Source organism: Propithecus coquereli, unplaced genomic scaffold, assembly GCF_000956105.1.
Source record: "Propithecus coquereli isolate 6110/MARCELLA unplaced genomic scaffold, Pcoq_1.0 Scaffold188, whole genome shotgun sequence".
In the NCBI taxonomy this organism is placed as follows: Eukaryota; Metazoa; Chordata; class Mammalia; order Primates; family Indriidae; genus Propithecus; species Propithecus coquereli.
Genome location: NW_012143634.1, coordinates 5,097,261 through 5,121,043, shown reverse-complemented (window position 1 = coordinate 5,121,043; position 23,783 = coordinate 5,097,261). Strand labels below are relative to the sequence as shown.

The 23,783-nt window shown below is 35.5% G+C and overlaps 1 protein-coding gene across 4 annotated transcripts in view; it reads left to right on the top strand.

The window, feature by feature from the left end:
- USP9X (ubiquitin specific peptidase 9, X-linked) overlaps nucleotides 1-23,783 on the top strand; it is a 131,663-nt gene that overhangs the window by 57,458 nt on the left and 50,422 nt on the right. Inside the window, exons 12-20 of one of the 4 annotated variants that reach the window (XM_012642819.1) lie at nucleotides 941-1,147; nucleotides 3,312-3,448; nucleotides 5,175-5,308; nucleotides 16,748-16,835; nucleotides 18,950-19,292; nucleotides 20,811-20,906; nucleotides 21,455-21,666; nucleotides 22,086-22,326; nucleotides 22,630-22,779. In XM_012642819.1, the coding sequence (XP_012498273.1) occupies nucleotides 941-1,147; nucleotides 3,312-3,448; nucleotides 5,175-5,308; nucleotides 16,748-16,835; nucleotides 18,950-19,292; nucleotides 20,811-20,906; nucleotides 21,455-21,666; nucleotides 22,086-22,326; nucleotides 22,630-22,779 (1,608 nt within the window). Of the gene's footprint in view, nucleotides 1-940; nucleotides 1,148-3,311; nucleotides 3,449-5,159; nucleotides 5,318-16,747; nucleotides 16,836-18,949; nucleotides 19,293-20,810; nucleotides 20,907-21,454; nucleotides 21,667-22,085; nucleotides 22,327-22,629; nucleotides 22,780-23,783 lie in introns of all 4 variants that reach the window. The other 3 variants (XM_012642818.1, XM_012642817.1, XM_012642816.1) reach the window with 3 other exon arrangements.

Here is a 23,783-nt window from a genome sequence, read left to right as displayed (position 1 = left end):
GCTCTTGCTCAGGCTGGTCTCGAACTCCTCACCTTGAGTGATCCCCCCACCTTGGCCTCCCAGAGTGCCAGGATTACAGGCGTGAGCCACTGTGCCCGGCCTTAATTGCCTCTTAATACTGTCACATGGCAGTTAAATTTCAACATGAGTTTTGGAGGGGTACATTCAAATCATAGCAGAAACTTTATACATTAAGCTTTTCCCATATTGTTTTAACAGTATCCCTATCCTCTACCCACTAAATGCCACCAGTAACATTCCCCAAGTTGTGATAACCATGTCGTACTAAAATACCATTTTTAGAGGTTTGGTTGTTTTTCTTTAAATTTATTTTAGAGTTTTTAAGTGAGTATTCTATCTTCTTCTAAATCACAATAACATCGTGTCATTACTATTTAAGTTAGAGATTATTTTTCTTGGTTAATAACAGATGCTGTCACAGACTTCGTTTTGTTTTGAAATGTATAATGTACATTTCTGTGTAATCAGCTTAAGTCACAAGTAACAGAATGGATCTAAGGCGTATCAATGAGGGATGTTTCTGTCCCCCAGAAATATTTGGCAGTGTCCAGAGACATTTTGAGTTGTCACACCTGGAGGGAGGAGTTGCTACTGGCTTTTCCTAGGTAGAGGCCAGGGATGCCGCTGAATATCCTGTAATGCACTGTATAGTCAACAAAGAAGTTTCCAGCCCAAAATGTCAGTAATACTGAGTTTGGGAAACCTTGGTCTAAGCTATTTAACTATAAATAGTTTTTCTTTTCTCCTGGAGTTTAATTCTACCCTATATAAGTACTGTTATTTTTCAGATGTCACTTGAATAATTCTGTGCTCGCCTATGCTGTTTTTCTGATGAATTGAATATAGTTAACCTGATATCACTTAAGAAGCAATGACTAAATATGTGTTGTTTTCATGTCATTTATTTATTTTTTTCTAGGCCAGTTGGACAAATGCAAGTAAAAAGCAACGTGAAAAGCTACTTGAGCTGATACGTCGTCTTGCAGAAGATGATAAAGATGGTGTGATGGCACATAAAGTATTGAACCTTCTGTGGAATCTGGCCCACAGTGATGATGTACCTGTAGATATCATGGACTTGGCTCTCAGTGCCCACATAAAAATTCTAGATTATAGTTGTTCCCAGGTAAGGGTGTGCTGCTTTGCTCACTTTTTGTGACCGTTCTCTTTCACAGTTAGAATGGCTCAGTTACAGGATAGTTCCAGATTATTTTTTAAATGATCTTCAAGAATTGACTGGCTTCGTTCGTATAAGTCTGCCTTCCTTTACGTAGTTCTCTGTATCAAGGTTTTGTGAATCATCTGCAAAGCATTTTAGTCTCCTTGGGAGAAAGACAATTTAAACAAAAACAGGTTATATAGTGGTATTGTTTTCAAATGTATGCTTCTGACATACCAATTGCAAATAGATAATAAAATATTAAAGCTAATTTAGGGACTTTAGAGGTAAGAGAAATTAGGTTTTCTTTGCTCACAGGGAGGTTAATAAAAATTAATAGAATTTCCTAATTACTAAAACATGTAGGGCCTTCATAATGAGCAAATCATACAACTACTTTCGTGCATTTTAACTTACAGCATGCATATTTTTTACACATGGTAAACATGACCATTGCTGAGTAATTTCCCAACATGTTAATAAAAGTACAGGGTGTCCCAAAAGTCTCCCTACAAAGGAAAACTTTTGTAAAATATTTTGTAAATAAAGGTGTATTTAGCTATAATTTTCCATTTTTCCTATGTATGGTGACTTTGGGAAGCCCTGTATTTGCTACACAGATGAACTCCTATTAAGGTAAGAGTTAGGAAAAGAAGCTCAAGTAGGTGTATCCAATGCAGATACTACTCAGTTTTATTACGCTTACTTGTGACGGTTCATTAAATATTTAGCTTATTAAATAGTAATTAAGGGCCTTGGGTTCAAATTATTTCATTAAACCTAGAGGCCTTATGAGGAATCTTGAATTAAAGTAGTATATTTGCTATCAAGGATTTAACTGGTAGCTTCTTTTTTAATTAGCTATTAGTATCAGTGCCTGACACATTAATTCATAAATAGTTACTGGATTTCACTGATTTGAGTAGAATGTTGTCTTTTTCAACTTTAACTTTTGTTTGTTGTTTGGAAAAAAAAATTTTTTAAGTCATTCTCCAACTCCCACCTTGTATCCTCCACTTGCCAAAAAAACGAAACAAAACAAAAACCTGCTTTCAAGAGCATGATACATTTGATCACGTACAGATGGCCTTAAAAATGTACACACTATTAAACCCAGTAATTCTACTTCTAGAAATTTCTTAGAAGTGATTGGAAAAGGACACAAAGAGGTACACCCAAGGACATTCATTGGTGTCTATAGGCATGAACTCTTGGAAGCCTCCTGAATGGTTACTAATAGTTTTGTATTGTGCAGCCATTAAAAATGGTTAATAGATTCAGAAAGACTTCTACTGATGCAAAAAATGTTTAATGTGTAACACTTAGAGTATGATCATAATTTTGTTACCAAAAAAGGAATACTTATGTATTACAAAAATAACCCTAAACATTAGGTGTTAAAAAAAAACCACACAAATTTGTTTTCCTTTCCTTAGATACACACACAAAAGTAAGATAATCCAAACTTACACAGTTGTTAGGTACACAAACCTGCACCTCTGATTACTGTTGACTTGGGAAGGAGTGATGTATATAAGGTTTGAGAAGTAAAGTACCATAATTGAAATAATTTTTGAGTTTATAGCATTGTTAATTTTTAATTGCTCGTGCTTGTCTCTGTCCCTTTTCTCTCCTTGTATGTATGTGGATCTGTCTTTATTTTGATTTTGGTAATTGTTTTTAGATTTACTTAGTGGCTGTACCATTATTTTCTTGGTATAATATAAATTTTCAGTGTAACAATTGGGCCGTTACATGCTAATTATAGCTTTTATGATATGGTGGAATCTCTCAAAACATTGGATAAAACTCAGTACCTACCTTTTGGCAAACTTTTAAAATCAAACTTTCTGTCACTGTGCCTAATACATAGGATCTATGCTTTTGTATAGATATATTTGAGTCCATGTAATACTGAGCTTTTATTGTAGTGCTTAGTTTTTTGGAGTTTTGGTAGTAAATGTGAATGTATTTAAAGCTTTTTAAAAAAAAAAAATAAAACTCCTTACTATAATTACAGCATAATATTTGTGATGCTAATCTTAAAAGCTTTTATAATTTTCAAAATAATTTGAAGCTAGAATTCTCCTGAGTATCAATCTATATAAAACAATGAAATGGTTTGTTTAAGGACCGTGACACACAAAAGATCCAGTGGATAGATCGCTTTATAGAAGAACTCCGCACAAATGACAAATGGGTTATTCCCGCACTGAAACAAATTAGAGAAATTTGTAGTTTGTTTGGTGAAGCACCTCAAAATTTGAGGTAAGACAGAAAATTTCAACATTTTTATTTATGTATTTTATTGAAAAGAAAAAAAAAAACAGCCTGTAAATTAGTAAAAGCAAATTTTAAAGCCCAAAAATTAGTGGGGTGAGAAGATGACTAGGAAGGGTTTGTTTGAAAGAAAAGAATCTATTATGTATACCTCCTTTGTTTTACTGATAAGGAAGTAAGCCACAATTAAGTAATACGTATGAGAATCAAGATGATAATATTGCCTTTGGGTTCTTGGTTTTGCAGCAGGTATGCCAGGAAATTAATCTCATTATGTATCTTATTTTATCCTTTCTGCCTTACTAACTTTGAAACATACTATAGAATAGTTTTCAAAATGTTTCTCTTTTTTAAAAATTAATTTTTTTATTTTTAATTTTTTTCTTTCCTTTTTCTTTTTTGCTTTTTTTTTCCTTTTATGCACATTATGGAGGAATTAATTAATTTTTAAAGTTAATTTTAAAGATTAGATTGCAAGGACATTTAAATGATGAAAGATGACAAGATGGTAGAGTTTAAAAATATTTTTTAAATTTAATTTTAGCTAAATTTATTTTTAATAGCTATCTTTAAATATGCTATCTTAGATGCCAAATTATGGTTACTGAAATAATTTGTATTTTCTGGTAATAGAGTTGGAACTGATAACAGGAAAAGAAAAATTTATGTGGAGAGAAAGAGAGCAAGGTATAGTAGAAAGAATACTATTCACAGTGGAGTCAGGATTCCTAGGTATAAACCTTGTATCAAACTATTCATTTAATCTTGTTAAAAGAATTATATTTTCCTTATGTATAAGATTCAGTAATTGCCAAGATTTTTTACAGCTCTAGATTACTATAATTATGCCTAAGACAGAAGTATAAAAGGTCATATATATGTTTTTATTTTATCAGTCGAACTTTGTCTCGTTTTTAACCCCTGAGGCTGGAAAAAATAATATGAAATTGGAAAAGCTATAAACACTGGATAAAATCCAGACATATGTCTTATTAACAGTAATATTTATTTCAAGGCTTTATTTTGAGTATGTTCAGCCCACTATACATATGCCTTTTGGCCTTTCTCAAATGAGTTTATCTGTTGGAGATAGACATAGTAGTTCACATGTCTCCCAAGGAACAGTGACACTAGAATAGTAGTAATGGCTGTGAAAGTAGATTGCTTTCAGTGAAGGCTGCAAAATAGATTGGAAAGGAACTAGATTTCTTTCCGGTGACACCTGTGGGCAAACTTGGCTATAACCAAGTATCCCAGAATGTTCCTTGAATTGCTAATAAATAAAATTTTACTAAAAGTATTTCCTTTGGTTAAATTCCTCAGTACAATTATAGCATAAATTTTGTGATGCTAGTCTTGCAAGGAATATTTCTATTTTATAGTTCTAGAAATAATTATGTATTTAATACAAGTCCTTTGGAATACTAGAGTATAAGAATAGAAATTAGTTATTGAAGTAGACTCCATGTGGTGAAGTTGGAGAATACTGATGCATGCTTTTCATGTATAATAAGAATAGCGGAACAAATGTCTTATTTTTTAAGTAGTTATTTTATTTTAAGTTGGTTAATATAGTCATTAAAGGAAATAAATGGACAAAAGTAAAATTTTTAAATTTTAAAATTACTAGCTAAGAATTTAGATTAGTATAGACTCTTTTGATTACAACAGAGTTTAATTGCCTAATTATATTGTTAAGTTCTTCTCGTTTCAGTCAAACTCAGCGAAGTCCCCATGTATTTTATCGCCATGACTTAATCAATCAACTTCAGCACAATCATGCCCTAGTTACTTTGGTAGCAGAAAACCTTGCAACTTACATGGAGAGCATGAGACTGTATGCTAGAGGTATGTATGGTAAGTTGAAATGGACTGTGGACTATGGGAAGTAACAGTGACCTTTTTTTTTTTTTTTGCATTAATTACCTTAGAAATGACAAATTTATTTTAAAAGATACGAGGTAATTGGTTGTTTTATAAATTGTGTTCCTTTTTGGGCTTATGATCCACTTTTACTCCCAAATCTTTTACAACCTAAAATCCAGGCCAGCATTTCGAGGCTGTTCACTAAGTGCTTGCCTTCCACACTCTCCTTGTTAAATAGATTTCTTTTTCTTCCCTGCCTTCCTGTACTACAATTGGTTGTTATCTTCTTAGGTATGTACTTGACTCATTTTCAACCCTTATTTCCTTTACCACCACCTTTAGCATTTTGGGAAAACTTGTTTTGTCCAAATCTGTTCTTGCATATATTATGGTTCTTTTATAATTCTAAGTGCTTCTGATGTTATGAATTTAGAAACCACAAGAGTAGAGATAGGAGGCTATAATCCAAATGTTTACATTGACTTTTAAGGTGTGAAACTGTTTGAACATGTTGGGGTCAAGTTTCCTGGGATTTCAACAGACCAATTTTCAGTGCCTGCTATATTCAATGCTCTTTTGCCCTCTCTCTGACAGTTGTGTCAGAGTCTGTGTGCTAGAGTATAGATGACTTCTTAGTACATATTCCTCCTCTGTCTTAATGCCAAATTCATAGCCCCCTCTCCCCGAAAAAACATAGATGCCTTGTAGGCTCAAGCTTGTTCCCATAGCCATAAGTAAGAAAACTTTACATTACCAGTGTTAGAGATAGAACTGAACGTATGGTTACTTAACATACCACTCATTTAACATGTTACAGTAGGATCTGCAGAAACTAACAGTGTATATTAAAAATTAGGATGCTTATAAATTACTAGGTTTTTGCTTAACACTAGAAAATACAGATAAAAATTAAGCAGATACACCCCTGCTGATTTTGGGCCAGCTGAGTCCTTCTAGGCAATAGATTGTAGAGCTGCTAAACAAGCAATCTAAGCATCAGATCTTTTATCATTTCAGTCCCAGGTTCCTTTTAAGCAGCATGATAGAACAATCAAGGCAACATAGGCATGCAACTGTATGATTTATGTTCTTTCCCAGAGGCAACCAAAATCAATGAGAGAAATAAGAGGTTTGTATCCAGTATACCCAAGCATTTGGATTCAGTGTAACATAAATTAGAGTTTTTGTTCTGATGTCATCTCTTCCTGGTGGTACAAAGTCCTCATAGTTGCCAATGCAGGCCTTCCTCCAAAGTAGAGCCATACAAATCATATGTGCTGCAGTGCTAATTTTCATTTACCTCATTTGCATGTGGTGTTTAATTTTAGTGGTTGGGAACCCTACTCTCAGGGTGCTTGTGCAGTTCAGCCTCACTAGAGCTTTCTGTTCCTTATTAGTCAAATTCTACATGAGTTACTGCCTCATCTCCATTTCCTGGTCACAAGAATGTTTACATTCTTCAGTTCTCTTCCTTATATTGTCTGATATATCCACAAACTAAGAGATTAGCTGTTATGACCTTGGGCACGTTATTCTAGAACAATGCGTGGCATATAGTAAACCCTTGATTTTTTTGCTATTGATATTTCCCTCATTAACATCGTACCTTCCATTTCTCCTAACCTTGATACCTTTTCCTCCTCTAATTTATTACACTACTCTTTTGATACTGATCAGTTTGTAAATACTAAAATATGGGAGATAAGAGTAATTTTTAAAGTTAATAAAATTCTATTAAAATAAACTTTTCACAACTTCTGTGGTAATGTCATCCACCATTATTTCTGAATTTGCAATTCTAAAGTAAATTACAGTTTTTACCTCTCTAAATAAAAAGTGTTGCATGAATGCCATTAAGTATGAGACATATTACTCATTTAGACAACATGTTCGCACAGTTCACTGATATTCTGAATTTCTCATAACCATTTTACCAGTATTATCCTGTCCATATTTCATCTTTACTAGCATCTTTAGCTTTGAGGGAAAAAATCGTGTCCTCAGTAGCATGGTTAGCTAATTCTACCTCTTGTAAACATTATTTAGATAAAGGAATAAACTTATTAAAATTATCTCTAGTATTTACTTATGTTCTCAATGTGTCTTCCTGCATTGGTACTTAACCAAATCATTCTTTAAAGGTTTTTCAAATGCATACAACAAAGGGTAAACCACGTTTCAGTTATTGCTCAAGTTTTACCTCATTGACAGAATAGTCATTGTACTAACTTTGAACAGTTACTCGAAGTTTATCATTTCTTCCTTGTTTGTCGATGGAATTGGATCCCTTATCTTCATTGTAGGTCACATTTTTGTATTCTGTTTTCTAAGGACTGCTACTTTCCATTACTTCTTCCCAGTCTCTTCTAACCAACACTGACAGTTTTTAGGAATATTTTCCACAAAGATTTCTTTGTGAGTGTCATTCATCAACAGTGCTCTGTTAGGATGCAGATCCTGGGCTAGACTTCGGTAGTCCTGACTCAACCTATACATCAGCCATGAAGTACAATTAAGTCTCTGTGGGTTCTTTGTGACTTTTAAAAAAAAATTAGGTTACTATTATCTATTTTATAAATAGTTTATACCTCTCTGGAGAAATAGCTGTTTCCAGGCTTGAAGCAGGGAAAGTAGAAGATGATCCTTGAACATCTTGTTCTAGAAAGTAAGAAAGTGCTCATAGAAGTATATTGACATGTCAAAAGGATACAGGAGTTAGCTGTCACTGGCCATAACTGAGTCAAATGATGAAAATAGTAGATTCACTGAATAAAATATGAATATACTGATAAAAAGGAAAATACCAACTAACAAGTGTAGATCACATGATGAAAATAAACTAAGGGATGAGGGATTTAACTTCTGGAATGATACAGTAAAATGCCCACCAGTCCTTAATAAAACAACCATTTAACTGGAGAAAAATACAGAAAATAATCATTTAAAGTGTCTAGAAATTTTCTTAAGGGAGTATAGCAAATGGGGAAACACTTATTCGAGACAATTAAGTATGAAATGTCAAATTTCCTTAAATACTAAGTTTGACAGTTGATATCTCTTACATGTTACTTTGACACTTCTTGTTTTATGTTTATCGTGAAGGTATATCCTCAGTCTTTCAAATGTGCGTTTCAGCTTGTAAGTATCTTTCACATTTTTTCAGAGCAATTTTTACTACACTCAATCTTAGCCAAAAAGTTGAGAAGCGATTAGAGCAATTTTTGTGAAACTATAGATAAGTCAAAAATTGGTGTTATTTTCGAATATGAATTCCATTGTGGAACCAATGCAGCACAGACAGCTCAAAATACCAAAGAAGTGTTTGGGAAGGATGTGACTAATGAACACACAGTATGTCAGTGGTTTGAGAAGTTCCATACTGGTGATTTTAATCTTGAATGCCAGCCACACAGGCCACCTGAGACCAAGATGGATAATGATGAGGTGAAAGCTGTAGTGGAAGCAAATCCATCTCAACATACACATGAATTAGCAGCAAGGTTTGACATTACTGTTTCAACAATATTGGACCATTTGAAATAAATCGGTGAAGTAAAGAAGTTGGACAGATGGGTTCCGCATGAATTAAGTGAGCGTCACAAGGGATATCATCTTGAAGCTTGCCTTTCTTTGCTGTCACGACATGAAGGCGAACAAGTTCTATACTGTATTGTTACGTGTGATGAAAAATGTATTCTTTTTGACAATCACAAGCATTCGGCACGATGGCTGGATAAAGATGAAGTGCTAGAACATAGTCCAAAACCTAATATTCATGAATAAAAGCTAATGGTGTCTGTTTGGTGGTCCAGCGTTGGTATTATCCACTACAGCTTCGTGAAACCTAGTCATTCTATTACAGTGGATGTCTCCTGCAGCCAATTGGATGAAATGATGAGTATGCTTGCCATGAAGCAGCCGAGATTGGTCAATAGAGACAGGCCAGTCCTCTTGCAATGCTCGACCACATGTCACACAAACAAGGCTGCTCAAACTACAGAAGCTAGACTTGGAAACTCTGTTATCCACCGTATTCACTAGATGTTGCACCAACTGACTACCACTTCTTCCAGGCTTTGGACCACTTCTTGTAAGGAAAAATACTCGATTCTCAACAAGCTATGGAAAACACCTTTCGCAATTTCATCGCCACTGGTTCTCCAAGCTTTGTCGCTGCTGGCATAAACAAGCTACCATTAAGATGGTAAAACTATGTCAATAGTTTAGGTGCATACTTTGTACTACTACTTGTTTGAGATAATAAACTACACTTTTGATTTGAAATCAGACATTTCATATTTAACGACCTCTAAATATTAAATCTCGGGAAGGCCAGGCATGGCTCATGCCTGGGATGCCAAGGCGGGAGGATCACTTGAGCTTAGGAGTTGAAGACTAGCCTGAGCAAGAGTGATACCCTGTCTCTACAGAAATAGAAAAGTTAGCCTGGCATAGTGGCGCATACCTGTAATTCCAGCTACTCAAGAGGCTGAGGCAGGAGAATCGCTTAAGCCCAGGAGTTTGAGGTTGCAGTGTGCTGTGATGAGACCACTGCACTCCAGCCCGAGTGACAGAGTAAGATTCTGTGTCAAAAAAATCTCGGGAAAAAACCATCAAGGATCTGTAGCACTTGAGCTACAACTTGCTTCCTTCTCCCCGTGCTTAGCTCCAGTTTTGTCATGTGCAACAACTCTGGGCAGGTGTGACTAAGAAGCAGGGGTTCTCTCTCCCCACAGCTGCCAGTCTGGGGCTACAGTTTCACCACAGAACAAGCAGGCTGCCAGCATTTCTTACCTTCTTCAGTCTTATGTTGCAGAATCTCTATTCCAGGCAGTCATGGCCAAGGGATCTGAGACTCCCTTATCCCACTCATTGCCTACTCATGGGGCAGAAGCTTTACTCTAGGCATGACAGGCTGAAAATACTGGGGCCTTGATTACCTCAACCCTTGCTTATAGTGTGGAAGTTCTATGTCATGGGTGCAATCTGAGAATATGCGGGGCTTCTACCTCCCCTAAACCACCAGTACTTGCTCATAAGGCAGGGATATCGCTCTGGGAGAAGCTGGACACTGTCCTACCACTAGCTCCTGTACAGTGGACACTAGATGTTCTTCCCAGAGGGAGAAATAAACTGTGAGGATATAGTGCTCAGCAGTTATACTTGAAGGGACTAGATTTACTTTCATCAGAACATGCCATGCCTAAGGAGATGTTATTTTTTTTTTAAATGGAGATTTTGGTGAAGAACAATTAAGAGGGTACTTGTGGCTCCCTTGTACTGGTATCAACAAGCTAAACAGATGAGCAACCAGAAGTTTAGCAGAGATCTGGATAAAGAGATAGCCAGGACAAGCAAGCCCTCCTGTGATCACAGTCAGTGCTGGGGGTCAGGAATGCTGTGTGTATGCCTTAGGCTGCCCCCACTCACAAGCAATCAGAGCAGGATATGGGGCAAGATGAAAACATTCCCCTGCCTGCACATGTACCCGTCAACAAAGAGTGAAAGCCTCACTGGTATAGGGGACTTTAAATACAGCTTCTGACCAAACAGAAGCTACCCTGACTCAGGGGCAACTCCCAGGAATCCAAGTTTTAAAATTGCATGTATTCCTGGCAGTCTGGAAGACTATGTGCATACACAAGACCTCATCCTCACTGGAGTGATGGAAAAGGGAATATCCAAGCTACTAGGCCTGGACTGAACATAGGACAAAAACACAAACTCTTTGAACTGTGATAGCAGCCTTTAAGCCATATACACATCCAGTGGTAAAGGGCGTGAAAATGTCCTCAAGGAAGCTTAAGCACGACCTTTGACCAGTAAGGGGCTTATACTGACCAATAGGTAACAGGTTAAAAGAGAAAAATAAGGGGGAAAATCTGAGTAAAGCTATCAGAGGCTGTGTACTGTGGGGGAAATATACTTGAGAGTTAGCCCAGTCACTAAACAACCAGACAGCATCAGCGGGAAGTGGGGAACAGAATCAGTATCCAAGATGCTGGAATATATCTAAAATGTCCAGATTTTGACAAAATTGAGACATGCAAGCACTAAGATGTGACCTGTAGATGGACAAATTGCCTTTGAAGGGGTCCAGATGGTAGACTTTGCAAACAAAGACTTAAAAGCAAAGGCTTGAATTACAAATACACTCATAGAACTGAAGGAAACCACGTCTAAAGAATTAAAGTATGATGACAATGTCTACTCTAAATAGAAAATATCAGTAGAGCGAAATTATTTTTTGATGAAAAGAACCACTTAGAAATTTTGCACCTGAAAAGTAGAATAACTAAAAACAATTAACTAGAAGGGCTCAATAGTCAATTTGAGCTGGCTGAAGAATCAGTGAACTCAAATCAGTAGAGGTATATAATCTGAAGAACAGAAGAAAGAAGGAAGAAAAATGAATAGATTCTCAGGGAAATGTGGGACACCATTAAGTGTACCAACATACGTGTAATGGGAATACCAGAAGAAAGAGAAAGGGGGGCAGAAAAAGACATCATCACTGAAAATTGCCCAAATTTGATGGAGGACATTAACCTATATGTCCAAGAAGCTTAAAGAATTCTAAGTGTGATAAATGTAGAGAGACCGAGACCCCGACACGTCTTAGCCGAGGAGAAAATCTTAAAGGTAGTAAGAGAAAATGACTCCTCATGCACAAGGAAACCACAGTAAAAATTAACAGCTGACTTCTCATCAGAAATACCGGAGGCCAGAAGGCCATAGGACAGCACACTCAAAGTGCTGTGGTTGGGGGATGGACCTGACAACCAAGATTCTTGCGTTTAGGAAAACTATTTTTCAGAAATGAAGGAGAAATATAAAGATGTTCTCAGATAAAAACTGAGAGACTTAATTGTTATCAAACTTGCCTTACCAAAAATCCTAAAGGAAGTAGTAATTAGGCTAAAAGCAACTGATGTCAGACAGTGATTAAAATCTGTAGGAAAAAAAACAATAGGAAAACTTGAACCCTATAAACCAACTAGGCCTAACAGACATCTATAGAACATTCCACCCAACAATAGTCGAAAGTACCAAAACTGTGTGATCATCTCAATAGATGAAGAAAAAGCATTTGTCAAAATCCAAAGCTTTTTGAATAAATAAATGTTCAAGAAACTAGGAATAGAAGGGAACTTCCTCAACCTGAACAAGGGCATCTTGAAAAACCCACAGCTAATGTCATACTACTTAATACCAGTTCAGTTGCCTTTCCCCTAGGATCAGGAAAGAGACAAGCATGTTCACTATAGCCATTTCTACTTAACATTCTACCTGAGGTTCTAGCCAGGGTAACTAGGCAAGAAAAAGAAGTAAAAAAGGCATCCAGATTGGAAAGGAAGAATTAAAACTATAGTCACAGATAACACCATCTTGTATTCAGAAAATCCTAAGGCATCCACTAAAAAGCTATTATAACGAATGAGGTCAGCTAGATTGCAGGAAACAAAATTAACAGACAAAAATAAATTATATTTCTATATACCAGCAATGAACGACCTAAAAATAAGGTTAAGAAAACGGTTCCATTTACAGTAGCATCCAAAAGCATTAAGTACTTAGGAATAAACTGAACAAAAGAAGCACAAAACTTGTATATTGAAAACTACAAAATATTGTTGAAAGAAATTAAAGATCTAAATAAATGTAAAGACATCCTGTGTTCATGGAGTGGAAGACTTAATATTGTTAAGGTGGCAGTACTCCCCCAGTTGATCTGCAGATTGAACACAATTCTATAAAAATCCCAATCTTTTTTTTCCTGCAGAAATTGACAAACCTGATACAGAAATAAAAAGGACTCAAGTAGCCAAAACAATCTTGATGAAAACCAAAGTTGACAGACATATACTTCTTGATTTCAAAACTTAATACAAAACAACAGTACTTAAGACAGTATGGTTCTTGTATAAAAATAGATGTACAATATTAATGGAATATAATTGACAGTCCATAAATAAACACTTATTATGGTCAGTTGATTTTTACAAGGGTGCCAAGTATATACAGTGGGAAATGAATGGTCTTTTCCACAATTGTTACTGGAACAACTGGATATTCACATCCAAAGGAATGTAATTGGGTCCCCTACCTCACACTGTATGTAAAAAAATTAACTCAGAATGGATCCTGGACCTTAATGTAACAGCTAAAAGTATAAAACTCTTAGAAGAAAACAGGAATAAATCTTTGTGACCTTGGTGGGTTAGGGAAAGTAATATACTTAGGCCATAAAAGTGGGGAAGTGGGAATATATCCAAATTTACAATGTATTTGCTGCCAATGATGCCATTAAGAAAGTGAAGAGACAACCCAAGAATGGGGAAAAAATATTTGCAAATTATATATCTGTCAAGAGACTTGTATCCAGAATATAGAAAGAATTCTCACAATAGATTTGAATAGAAATTTCACCAGAACGACATACAAATGTCCAAAAAGCACTTGAAAGGATGCTCAGTATCATTAATTATTAAGGAAATGCAGATCAAAACCACAATGAGATATACTGCTTCACACCTATTAGGATGACAAGAGAACAGCAAGCGTTGGTGAGAATTTGGAGGAATCAGAGCCTTCATACATCTTTGTGGGATTGTGAAGTGGTGCAGCCACTTTGCAGAATGTTAAATGTAGAATTTATGATATGACTCATTCCCAGTTACATACCCAAGTGAAATGGAAACATAATTCCATGCATAAAACTTGTACGTGAATGTTCATAATAGCCAAAAAGTGGAAATAACTCAAATATCAGTTAATTGAATGAATAAATAAAATGTATACCCATACAGTGAGATACTATTTAGCATAAAAAGAATGATACAATATGAATGCTACAATATGAATGAATCTTGAAAACATGCTAAGTGGGGAAAAAAGCTACTCAGAAAAGACCATGATTCCATTTATATGAAATGTCTCAAATAAACTTAAGGGCTAGAGGCAGATGAGAATGGGCAATGATTTGTACAAGGTTTCGTTTTAAGGTGATGAAAAATATAGACATACCGTGATAGCAATTACACAATTCTGCTAAAAAAAAAAAAAATTGTATGCTTTAAATGGGTGGATTTTATGGTATTTTAATTATGTCTCAGTGAAGATCTTTTTTTAAGTGAACTTCCTTTTTTACAATGAGTTCTGAAACAGACCCTAGAAAACTTCTTGTTTATGGTGACAAGAACCAATTTGTTAGTGTCAACCATGATTCACTACCTCTTCCTACCCATTTTGATAGACACCTGAGTTAATTTAGTGTCATCTAATTCCTCCTGTTTCCAGTGGGATATCTGTCACCTAGACAATATGAATCATAAATGGGTAATCCTCATTTAACTGCTAACAAATTTAGGTATCTGTTTTGAACTGATGTTTACACTGAAAACTACCAAATCATGCTGGGTTTTTTGTTTTGACACCCTGGAAGCTTCCCTGTAGTGAGAGGGCTTCTTCATTCCTATTTAGCATAAAGGGGTCTTATTTATTGTTCATTGTTTGGCTATCATGGAATGTTTCCAAAGTTCTACTCTTTGTCCGGAACTCCAGTTCTTGATAAAGTGTTGGCACCTAAATAAAAAAGGAGGATCGGTTGGTTGCTAAAACTAGGGAATAAAGGTTTGGTAAACAAGATATTTACATAGCCTCAAAGTATCTCCCCACAAATTGCTTATTAATTAAAAAGAGAAAAATAGTAACTTTTCGGTGGCAAAACCTGGTGGACACCACCTTGACCAAATAAAGTTAACATTACGTGCATTGCCACGAAGTGACATGATGTGCCTCCTGATAATAATATACTGAGGAAAACATAGTATCACAACTATGTTATTCTTTGCCAAAATGCATAGCCAGCATCTAATCATGTGGAAGCATCATAGAAGCCCATACTGAATGACATTGAACAAAACTGGTTTCTAGTTTTCAGAAAAGTCAGGAAACACAAAGGATGATAAATTCTCTAGATTAAAGAAGAATAAAAAGTCATGCCCATTAAATGCAATGTGTGTTTAATCTTGGACTTGGAGGAAAAGGTGTAAAAAGACATTGGGAGAAAAATTGAAATTGATGATACTTGAATATGGACCATAAATCAGTAGTTCTCCAAGGGGGTGGTGGTGGATATTGATAATGTCTGGTGTTATTTCTGGTTGTCTTAACTGGGGTTAAGGTGGGGGGAAGAGGATACTACTGGAATTGAGTTGGGTAAAGGCCTGGGACATTAGTAGACATCTATAGTGCACGGGACAGTCTTGTGCAACAAGGACTCATCTGGCCCAAATGTCAGCAGTGTGCAGTTGGGTTAGATAATAGTATTGTGTCAGTGTTAGTTTCCTTGTTACTTAAGGGTAAAGGGACATGTGTCCAACTCTCAAATGGTTTAGAAAAATTATAAATTTATAAATGTGGCAACTAACAAAACAAATGAAGCAAAATGTAAATGGTGAATATGGGTGAAGATTATAAGGTAATTCTTTTTTTAAACTTGATTTTCTATCTAGTTTCTTAAGAAAACCTCTTGAGAAATAGCAGTGCTTCAAGTCCTAAACCCCGAGGAAATTTACTTTCATGAAAGTAGACAGTATGTGTTTAGGAGTGTTGGCAGGTGCTAATATATGTAGAATAGAAAACAGTTGGTCATAATATGTGGGGCTTCTTTTCTTCACCAAAACATCAAAAGCAAATGTTTTCAAATGTTATAAACGTCCTATCTTTACAACATGTCAAGAATGTTCAGAGAAGAAACCTCGATGTTTTTGAAGACTTTGATTACCTGTACTATTTCCAAAGGGGCTCACATAATTGGAATTCTTTCACAGTAGGGTGTACAACCATAAGGTCTAGGGTCTGTTATGGAAATATCAGTAATGCTGAAGGGAAGTGTAACATGTTCTTAGACATTATTAACATGGTGATGGTGACAATGGTATAAGTTGGTCGTGTAGAATAACATCTTATGTTTACCCTACCTTCCTAGGTATAAAGTTAGTAATATTTCTTTTTTATACCAACCTAATTTTTCCCCATGAAAACAGTTTTCAATATAACAGGAAGGAAATCAAAGAAAAAATTTTGTCTTGATTTGTCAGTTCACATTTACAGACTACTCAGGTCAGTCTTAGGCTGTGATCATAAGTTGCTTCATTGCATATGGAGATTAGGTGAAGGGGTTGCTGAAGAGTTATTTTTGGTAACACATTTAACAGATTGTTTTCTTTCGTAAATGGGAAGTTTATTTTTGTGGGGAAAATAGGTGAGTAGCAACCACCAATTATTAGTATATTTTAGGTTGCCTTTTAATGATAAAGGATTAATATACTTTTTAACTGACTTAATTTCTTTGGTTGAAGTCAGCAGTGATGTGGGTATCCGTGTATATAATGCATGATTTTTCTTAATTTGCAGACCATGAAGACTATGACCCACAAACTGTGAGGCTGGGAAGTAGATATAGTCACGTTCAAGAAGTCCAAGAACGGCTTAACTTCCTTAGGTTTGTTTTTTACAATTAGTGTTGCTCTCTTTAAGACACAGATAAGGAATGCAGAGTGAATATGCTGTATAGCTAAGCTAGGTCTTTGTTGGGTGGACTTCCCCCCTTGCTTCCCACCTTTTATTTTTACACATAAAAATCATTACCTAAAAATCACACATTTCCTTGTGTTCCTTACTAAATACTTTAAAATTATTGGCTGAGTTTTAACTTTGTTCATTGCAATATTTGAAGAGAATACATTTTAAACTTTAGGGTAGTTTAAACTTTAGGTAGTTCTTCATATTTGTTTGTGCCGGAAATGTTTATTTAAAAAGACAAATTTCCATATGTTGACACAACCGGATGGAGAACTATACTGACTTTAAGGATATCATAGACTCTAAGGAAATTGGGGACAAAAGGCTTTTGAACCAGCACCTCAAAAGAGTGATTTGAGTCCTCTGGTGCCTTATTTATCCTAACAATGGCTGACAAAAGCAATCTGAAGTCGTGTGTTAATATCATTTCTGATGGGCATGAGGGAAAGAGATTTATTCCATTAAATCAAAGCAAAATATAGTCTAAGGCAGGAATTTCTTGTGTGATATTTAGCTTCTAATAAATATACACTTAAAAATTTGGAAAATACCTTTGTTAAAAATTTTTGATGATAAGTTTCTTACGAATTAAAAAACCATATTGCTAGCAGAAGAGCTTATTCAGATCATAAGTGTGCTAACAGAAGTGCCCAGGTTATGAGTACTTCATAAAATCTATTCCATTTTGATACATGCACTGGGGAGTTTGCTGGGCTCTGTTAATTATAGGCTTTTGTTTATTGAATTGTATGCTTATTTATGGAAAAAAAAGTAGTTACATAATTTTAATTTGAGAAAAACGCCATCCACCAGATTTTAAGAAATTTGGCATTTGTTTTTAAAGTGAAATGTTTTTTTCCCCATGTTTTGTTTTTCAACCACCTGGACAGGAGACTGGCCTCTCAACGTTGAGAATCACTGCCATAGTGAGCCATTGTACTGATTAGCATGTGTTGCATCCCTTTAGGTTTACTAGAACAGAAAAGTGGTTGCAAGCCCTTTTGCTGTATTAAAGTTTGGAGTCAGAGGACCTATTATTGTAGTCCCTACTCCGTTAGTACCTATATGTGTGAATTATAGCAGCTAACTCATGGGAGGGGAACCTAACTTCAATGTCTGCTGTGTATTCGGCCTGTGTCAAACACTTTACATTTACTCCTTGTGACAATGCAGTGAGGCAGGTGTTATTCCCGTTTGATCAATAAGAAAACAAGATTCGTATGTCTTAAAGTAGTTTGTTTGAAATCTCACAGTCAGTATGTGATAGGATTGCACTACTCAACTAGGTCTATTTGACTTAAGTCTATGCTGTTCCTATTAGCTAGTAATTTTTCAAACTTACCTAAGAGCCTTAGGGCTGCTAAGTTCCTTGAACATTTCCGAATAAGCAGTGGGAAATTTTATACTCATTTCTCCTTTCTTTTTCCCCTCCCAACAATCAGCAGCTGTGCTTTTATTTCATACATCAGATTTCCAAATGGGATTTTCATTTGAAGAAAGATTTCTTCCACTATCTTTTAAAAACGAAAAAACTGAAAAGTTAACCAATTTTAACTCATCAATATCAATGGATTAGTTACCTGGAAAAGTCACTTAATTAAAAAAAATTTTTTCCCCGGCCAAAACGTGGAACCAGAATGAAAGTCCCTTGAGTACTTCATTTTCCAATATTACCATATAAACAAAATGCTAAATTTTTTATTTTAAACTCAACCTATTAAAAATGTTTTCGTAAGGACTAGTTTCAAAGACTAAATGGTTAGAGTTCAGGGAACGAGTATTTTATTCATAATCGGCTAGCCTCGTTCCAGGCACATAGTAGGTGCCCACTATATGCTTGTTGAATGAATTAATTTCTAGGATTTTTTTAATAGGTAAAAGTTGAGAAATAGGCTTTTTGAAAGAACTAACATCTTTTTATCTATAGATAAACTATAATTGTGATAAATGTATTATTTCATACGTATACAGATAGGTTGCCTCTCAGGATAAAAATTACATAAATCTAATTGCCAATTTTTTTGTTTTTCCAAGATTTTTATTGAAGGATGGCCAACTGTGGCTATGTGCTCCTCAGGCAAAACAAATATGGAAATGCTTAGCTGAGAATGCAGTTTACCTTTGTGATCGTGAAGCCTGTTTTAAGTGGTATTCCAAATTGATGGGGGATGAACCAGACTTAGATCCTGATATTAATAAGGACTTCTTTGAAAGTAATGTGCTTCAGCTTGATCCTTCCCTATTAACTGAAAATGGAATGAAATGTTTTGAGCGATTCTTCAAAGCTGTGAATTGTCGAGAAGGAAAACTAGTAGCAAAAAGGAGAGCCTATATGATGGATGATTTGGAGTTAATAGGATTAGATTACCTTTGGAGGGTAAGTCAAAAGTAGGAACTCTGTGTCTGATGTAGTTTTTCAAGTAAGGAATTACAGTCTTCATATAAATTATGTATTCTCTGATGCTTGTCCCAAAAGTCTGGGGTACTAATTGTTCATCTTATTACTATGTCATTTGTCACAGGGTTTTTCCTTCTCTCTCTTTTTTCCTTCTCCCACACCCTCCTGTCACTGATGTTCTTATCGTCTTAGCATAGAATCTTTGTGTTCCAGGTGTGTTGAGAAGTGCAGTAACCATACAAATCTTTCATGCCTCCCCCATGGAAATTAATATGCCTCCCTGGCCCCATTTTCATTCAGTGTGGATCTGTTTCCTCTTCAGTGTTTAACACTGAAATAGAGGACAAAAGAAAAGACCTTTATTTAGAAGAGATTATGAGTGTTTATTGGCACTGTTTAACTTGTGATAATTTTAAGTACTTGGGGGAGTAAAATATCTTCTTAAGGCTAATCTTTCCATCTTTATCAATATATTATTTCTATCTTTAAAAGTCTGACCTATTATACAGCCATCTGTATTATTTTTTTGATTTCTATGAAACATTTTTCTGCAAACCATAGATAGACTAAGATGTTTACTGTGGTGTTTGAATATTTAAAACCTTTTCATTAAGGTAAGTGGTTTTCAGTTTTTTTTTTTTTTTTAGAGATAGAGTCTCGCTCCGTCTCCCAGGCTAGAGTGCAGTGGCATCATCATAGCTCACTGCAACCTCAAATTCTTGGGCTTGAGCGATCCTCCAGCCTCAGCCTCCCAAGTAGCTGGGACTACAGGCACACACTACCACCCCCAGCTAATGTTTCCTATTTGTCGAGATGGGGGTCTCGCTCTTGCTCAGGCTGGGATTTTTAACATTTTCAAATAGCAGAAACCCATCTTAAAAACCAAAATGCAGAGAATCCTACAAAAAGTAAACCTAATTGAATAAGGAAAGCTTGTGTTTTGTTCAGTCTCCCCATGCTTCATCCCCCTTTCCTTCCCCAACCCTTTTAATAGGGGTCAGCCCTGAAACACTTCCTCAGAGCCCTAGGGTTCTGAATGTAGTTTGAAAACCACTAATGTAATTAGATGAGTAGTAAAGATTTTTCAAAACTGGGGGTAGAGAAGGAGGGTGGTCCTTTATGATTACCTGTGTTTCGTATAATCTCTTATTTCTTTTCAACTAATTTGAGTTTTTCCTTGAATGCCTCACAAATTTGTAACTTCATTATCAAGATGTTAAATTAGAGGGTTAAATAATACTAGTCAAAGCATATTTTATCCTCAGTAAAATATGTCTTTCATTCTTAAGCAAATTGCTTTATTCAAAGACTTGTACTTTGCATTTATTATCCTCTCTTTTGATCTCTTTTTCTCACTTAATTTTACTTGATTATCAATGTCAACGACACCAGTTATTGAATAATGTATTAAAAATAACCAGCGATATGGTTTGAATTTACGTGCCCAACAAAAATATTTCTTGAAAGGGATTAACACGTTAATCTTCTTGACCCTAGGTCGTGATTCAGAGTAATGATGATATTGCCAGCAGAGCTATAGATCTCCTTAAAGAGATATACACAAACCTTGGTCCAAGGCTACAGGTCAATCAGGTGAGGAAAAAATTGAGTCCGTGTTTCTCTTATACAAAATACTATCTAAATGAATCTTGCGTTGATAATTATCTTGAAGTGATTGGGGTTATTTTGAGTATAAGTATTATATGGTGAAATGGCAAAGAGAGCATACTAAATTTGTGTTGATACTAACAATCCTGAAGTTTTTTTTTTTTTTTTATTTCAGCATATTATCGGGGTACAGATGTTTAGGTTACGTATGTTGCCCTTGCCCCCCCTGCTCCCCTAAGTCCGAGTTTCAAATATGTCCATCCTTCGGGTAGTGCGCATTGCACTCTTTGTGTATGCGTATACCCGTCCCCTCTGAAGTTTTTGACTAGTTTATATTTGTTAACTTAGGCAATGCTAGTTTCCTTTTAAGAAACATAACGTATTTTATTATCAATATTGACTCTGCTTAAATATGACTCATTGAGTGCTACATTTAAATTAGCCATTGCCATCTTTAGTTGGGTTAATGTTATGTAGTTAATTTTTACATTTCAAACAATTTGAATTATCTTTATTTGGCCCATTATTTGTAGGTGGTGATCCATGAAGACTTCATTCAGTCTTGCTTTGATCGTTTGAAAGCCTCCTATGACACATTATGTGTTTTGGATGGTGACAAAGACAGCATTAATTGTGCAAGACAGGAAGCTGTTCGAATGGTTCGCGTGTTAACTGTTTTAAGAGAATATATAAATGAATGTGACAGTGATTATCATGAGGAAAGAACAATTCTACCTATGTCAAGGTTTGTGAATAACTGATATGGTGCTAATTCTTAATTATTTGGTATTTTCCTAGCCATTTGGTAAATTAATGATGATGTACAGGTAAAAGGAGAGTGAGGATCTTTTTTTTAAATGTATCTTATCCATTAAAAACATTTGCATCTTACAGAGCCTTTTTTTAAATAGTTGACTTTCTCACCACCTCCCAATCTGGTTTTATTTTGTTTTGGTTTTTTGATAACGGCATTCTCATTAAGTCCAGTTTCCTCTTATTTATTTTTTTGCCATTGACATAATTGCCCATGAAGTATTACAGTGATATTTTGCAGTTGAAGTATTATTTTGATGTCATTCATTCTTTATTTTCTTGGCAACAAGATTTGAAAGTCTGTTGAATATGATGTTTTTCTTTTTTTCCACCCTCCCTCCCCCATCCCAGAGCATTCCGCGGTAAACACCTGTCTTTTATAGTTCGATTTCCAAACCAGGGCAGACAGGTTGATGACTTGGAGGTATGGTCTCATACAAATGACACAATTGGTTCAGTACGACGATGTATTCTCAATCGTATTAAAGCCAACATAGCCCATACAAAAATTGAGCTCTTTGTGGGCGGTGAGCTGATAGATCCTGCAGATGATAGAAAGTTGATCGGACAATTAAACTTAAAAGATAAATCGGTACGTATGTGTAGTTACCGAATTTTCCAATAAAATCAAACCTGAGGCTACTATTCATTCATTAATTGAGCATTTGTTATGTGTGGGGCTCTGTGTCAGGTTTTAGTTTATAACACTAAATAAAACTGGCATGACATTTACAATATGGTGGAAGAAAGGATTTCTAAAATCAAAACTAGTTAAGCAATTATATTCTTGTAAAATGTATTTCTAAAATAGCATATAGATTTGGGGGGATTTTTTGGTTCTGTGTTTTGTGTATTTTTCCTTTGCTTTGATACTAACATAGTATATTATTTTTAGCTAATTACAGCCAAACTTACACAAATAAGTTCCAATATGCCTTCAAGCCCTGATAGCTCTTCTGATTCCTCAACTGGATCTCCTGGAAACCATGGTAATCATTACAGTGACGGTCCCAATCCAGAAGTGGAAAGCTGTTTGCCTGGAGTGGTGAGTGGATACAGTTTTGAACTACTGTATGCAAGGCATTATGCTAGAGTCTTTTAGAATAAAAAAGTATATAGCTCTTTTTGTCTTGAGTTTACAGTTTAATGAGGCAAAATACCAAATAACTATACAGTTAACCACCAGCTTCAGAATTGATCCCTCTGAAAAGTAATTGTAACTCAGTTGAAATTTGTAAAACAAAATTTCCCTATATGGTATTGCTATTTTTATATAGAATTCATCTGTTCTAGAGCTTAATTATAACACTATTGGATATATAAATTTAGAAAAATGTAGTTGTGCCTCTGTATATGTGTAGGATTGGTTCCATGACCTCCATGTATACCCAAATTGCTCATACTCCAGTCCTGCAATCGACCTTGTGGAACCCAGGTGTACTCGGATTTTGCATCCCAGGAATGTATTTTCAATCCGCATTTGGTTGGGGGGTGCGGGAATCCTCATATAAATGGATCTGCACAGTTTGAGCCCGTGTTAAGGGTCAACTGTATCACTGTCTTTTTGTATTTATACCACAAAGTGGATCAGTCTTTTAGAACTATTTATGTAGGAAAATATCTATAATCTTTATCAGATTGTCAGTAATACATATCCAAAGAAACAGTGACTCCTCCCATTCTTACCCTCTCCTTTCATTGCCCCACCCCCCAAAGAATTTTAATAGTTAAATATCAATCACTTTAGCGTCAGAAGGATTTGACTCCATACAACAATTGGATTAGAAATTTAGTAGTGGGCATGGCAGCCTTTTGTATGTTCAGAGGCTAAATTTTATATATGAGAGACATAGTTTAATTGTAATAGCTCCTTTACTGTTCTATTAAACTATTTCTCTGTTACAAAGAAATGACTAGGGGTGACTTGGATGATGTATTCAGTCTGTGTCATGAAGGATTTGTAAGGATGAGAAGATGGGGAAGGCAGACCATCTCAGAGAGTAGAAATGACATAAGCAAAAGTGTGGAGATTAACAAGCGTTAGGGGGG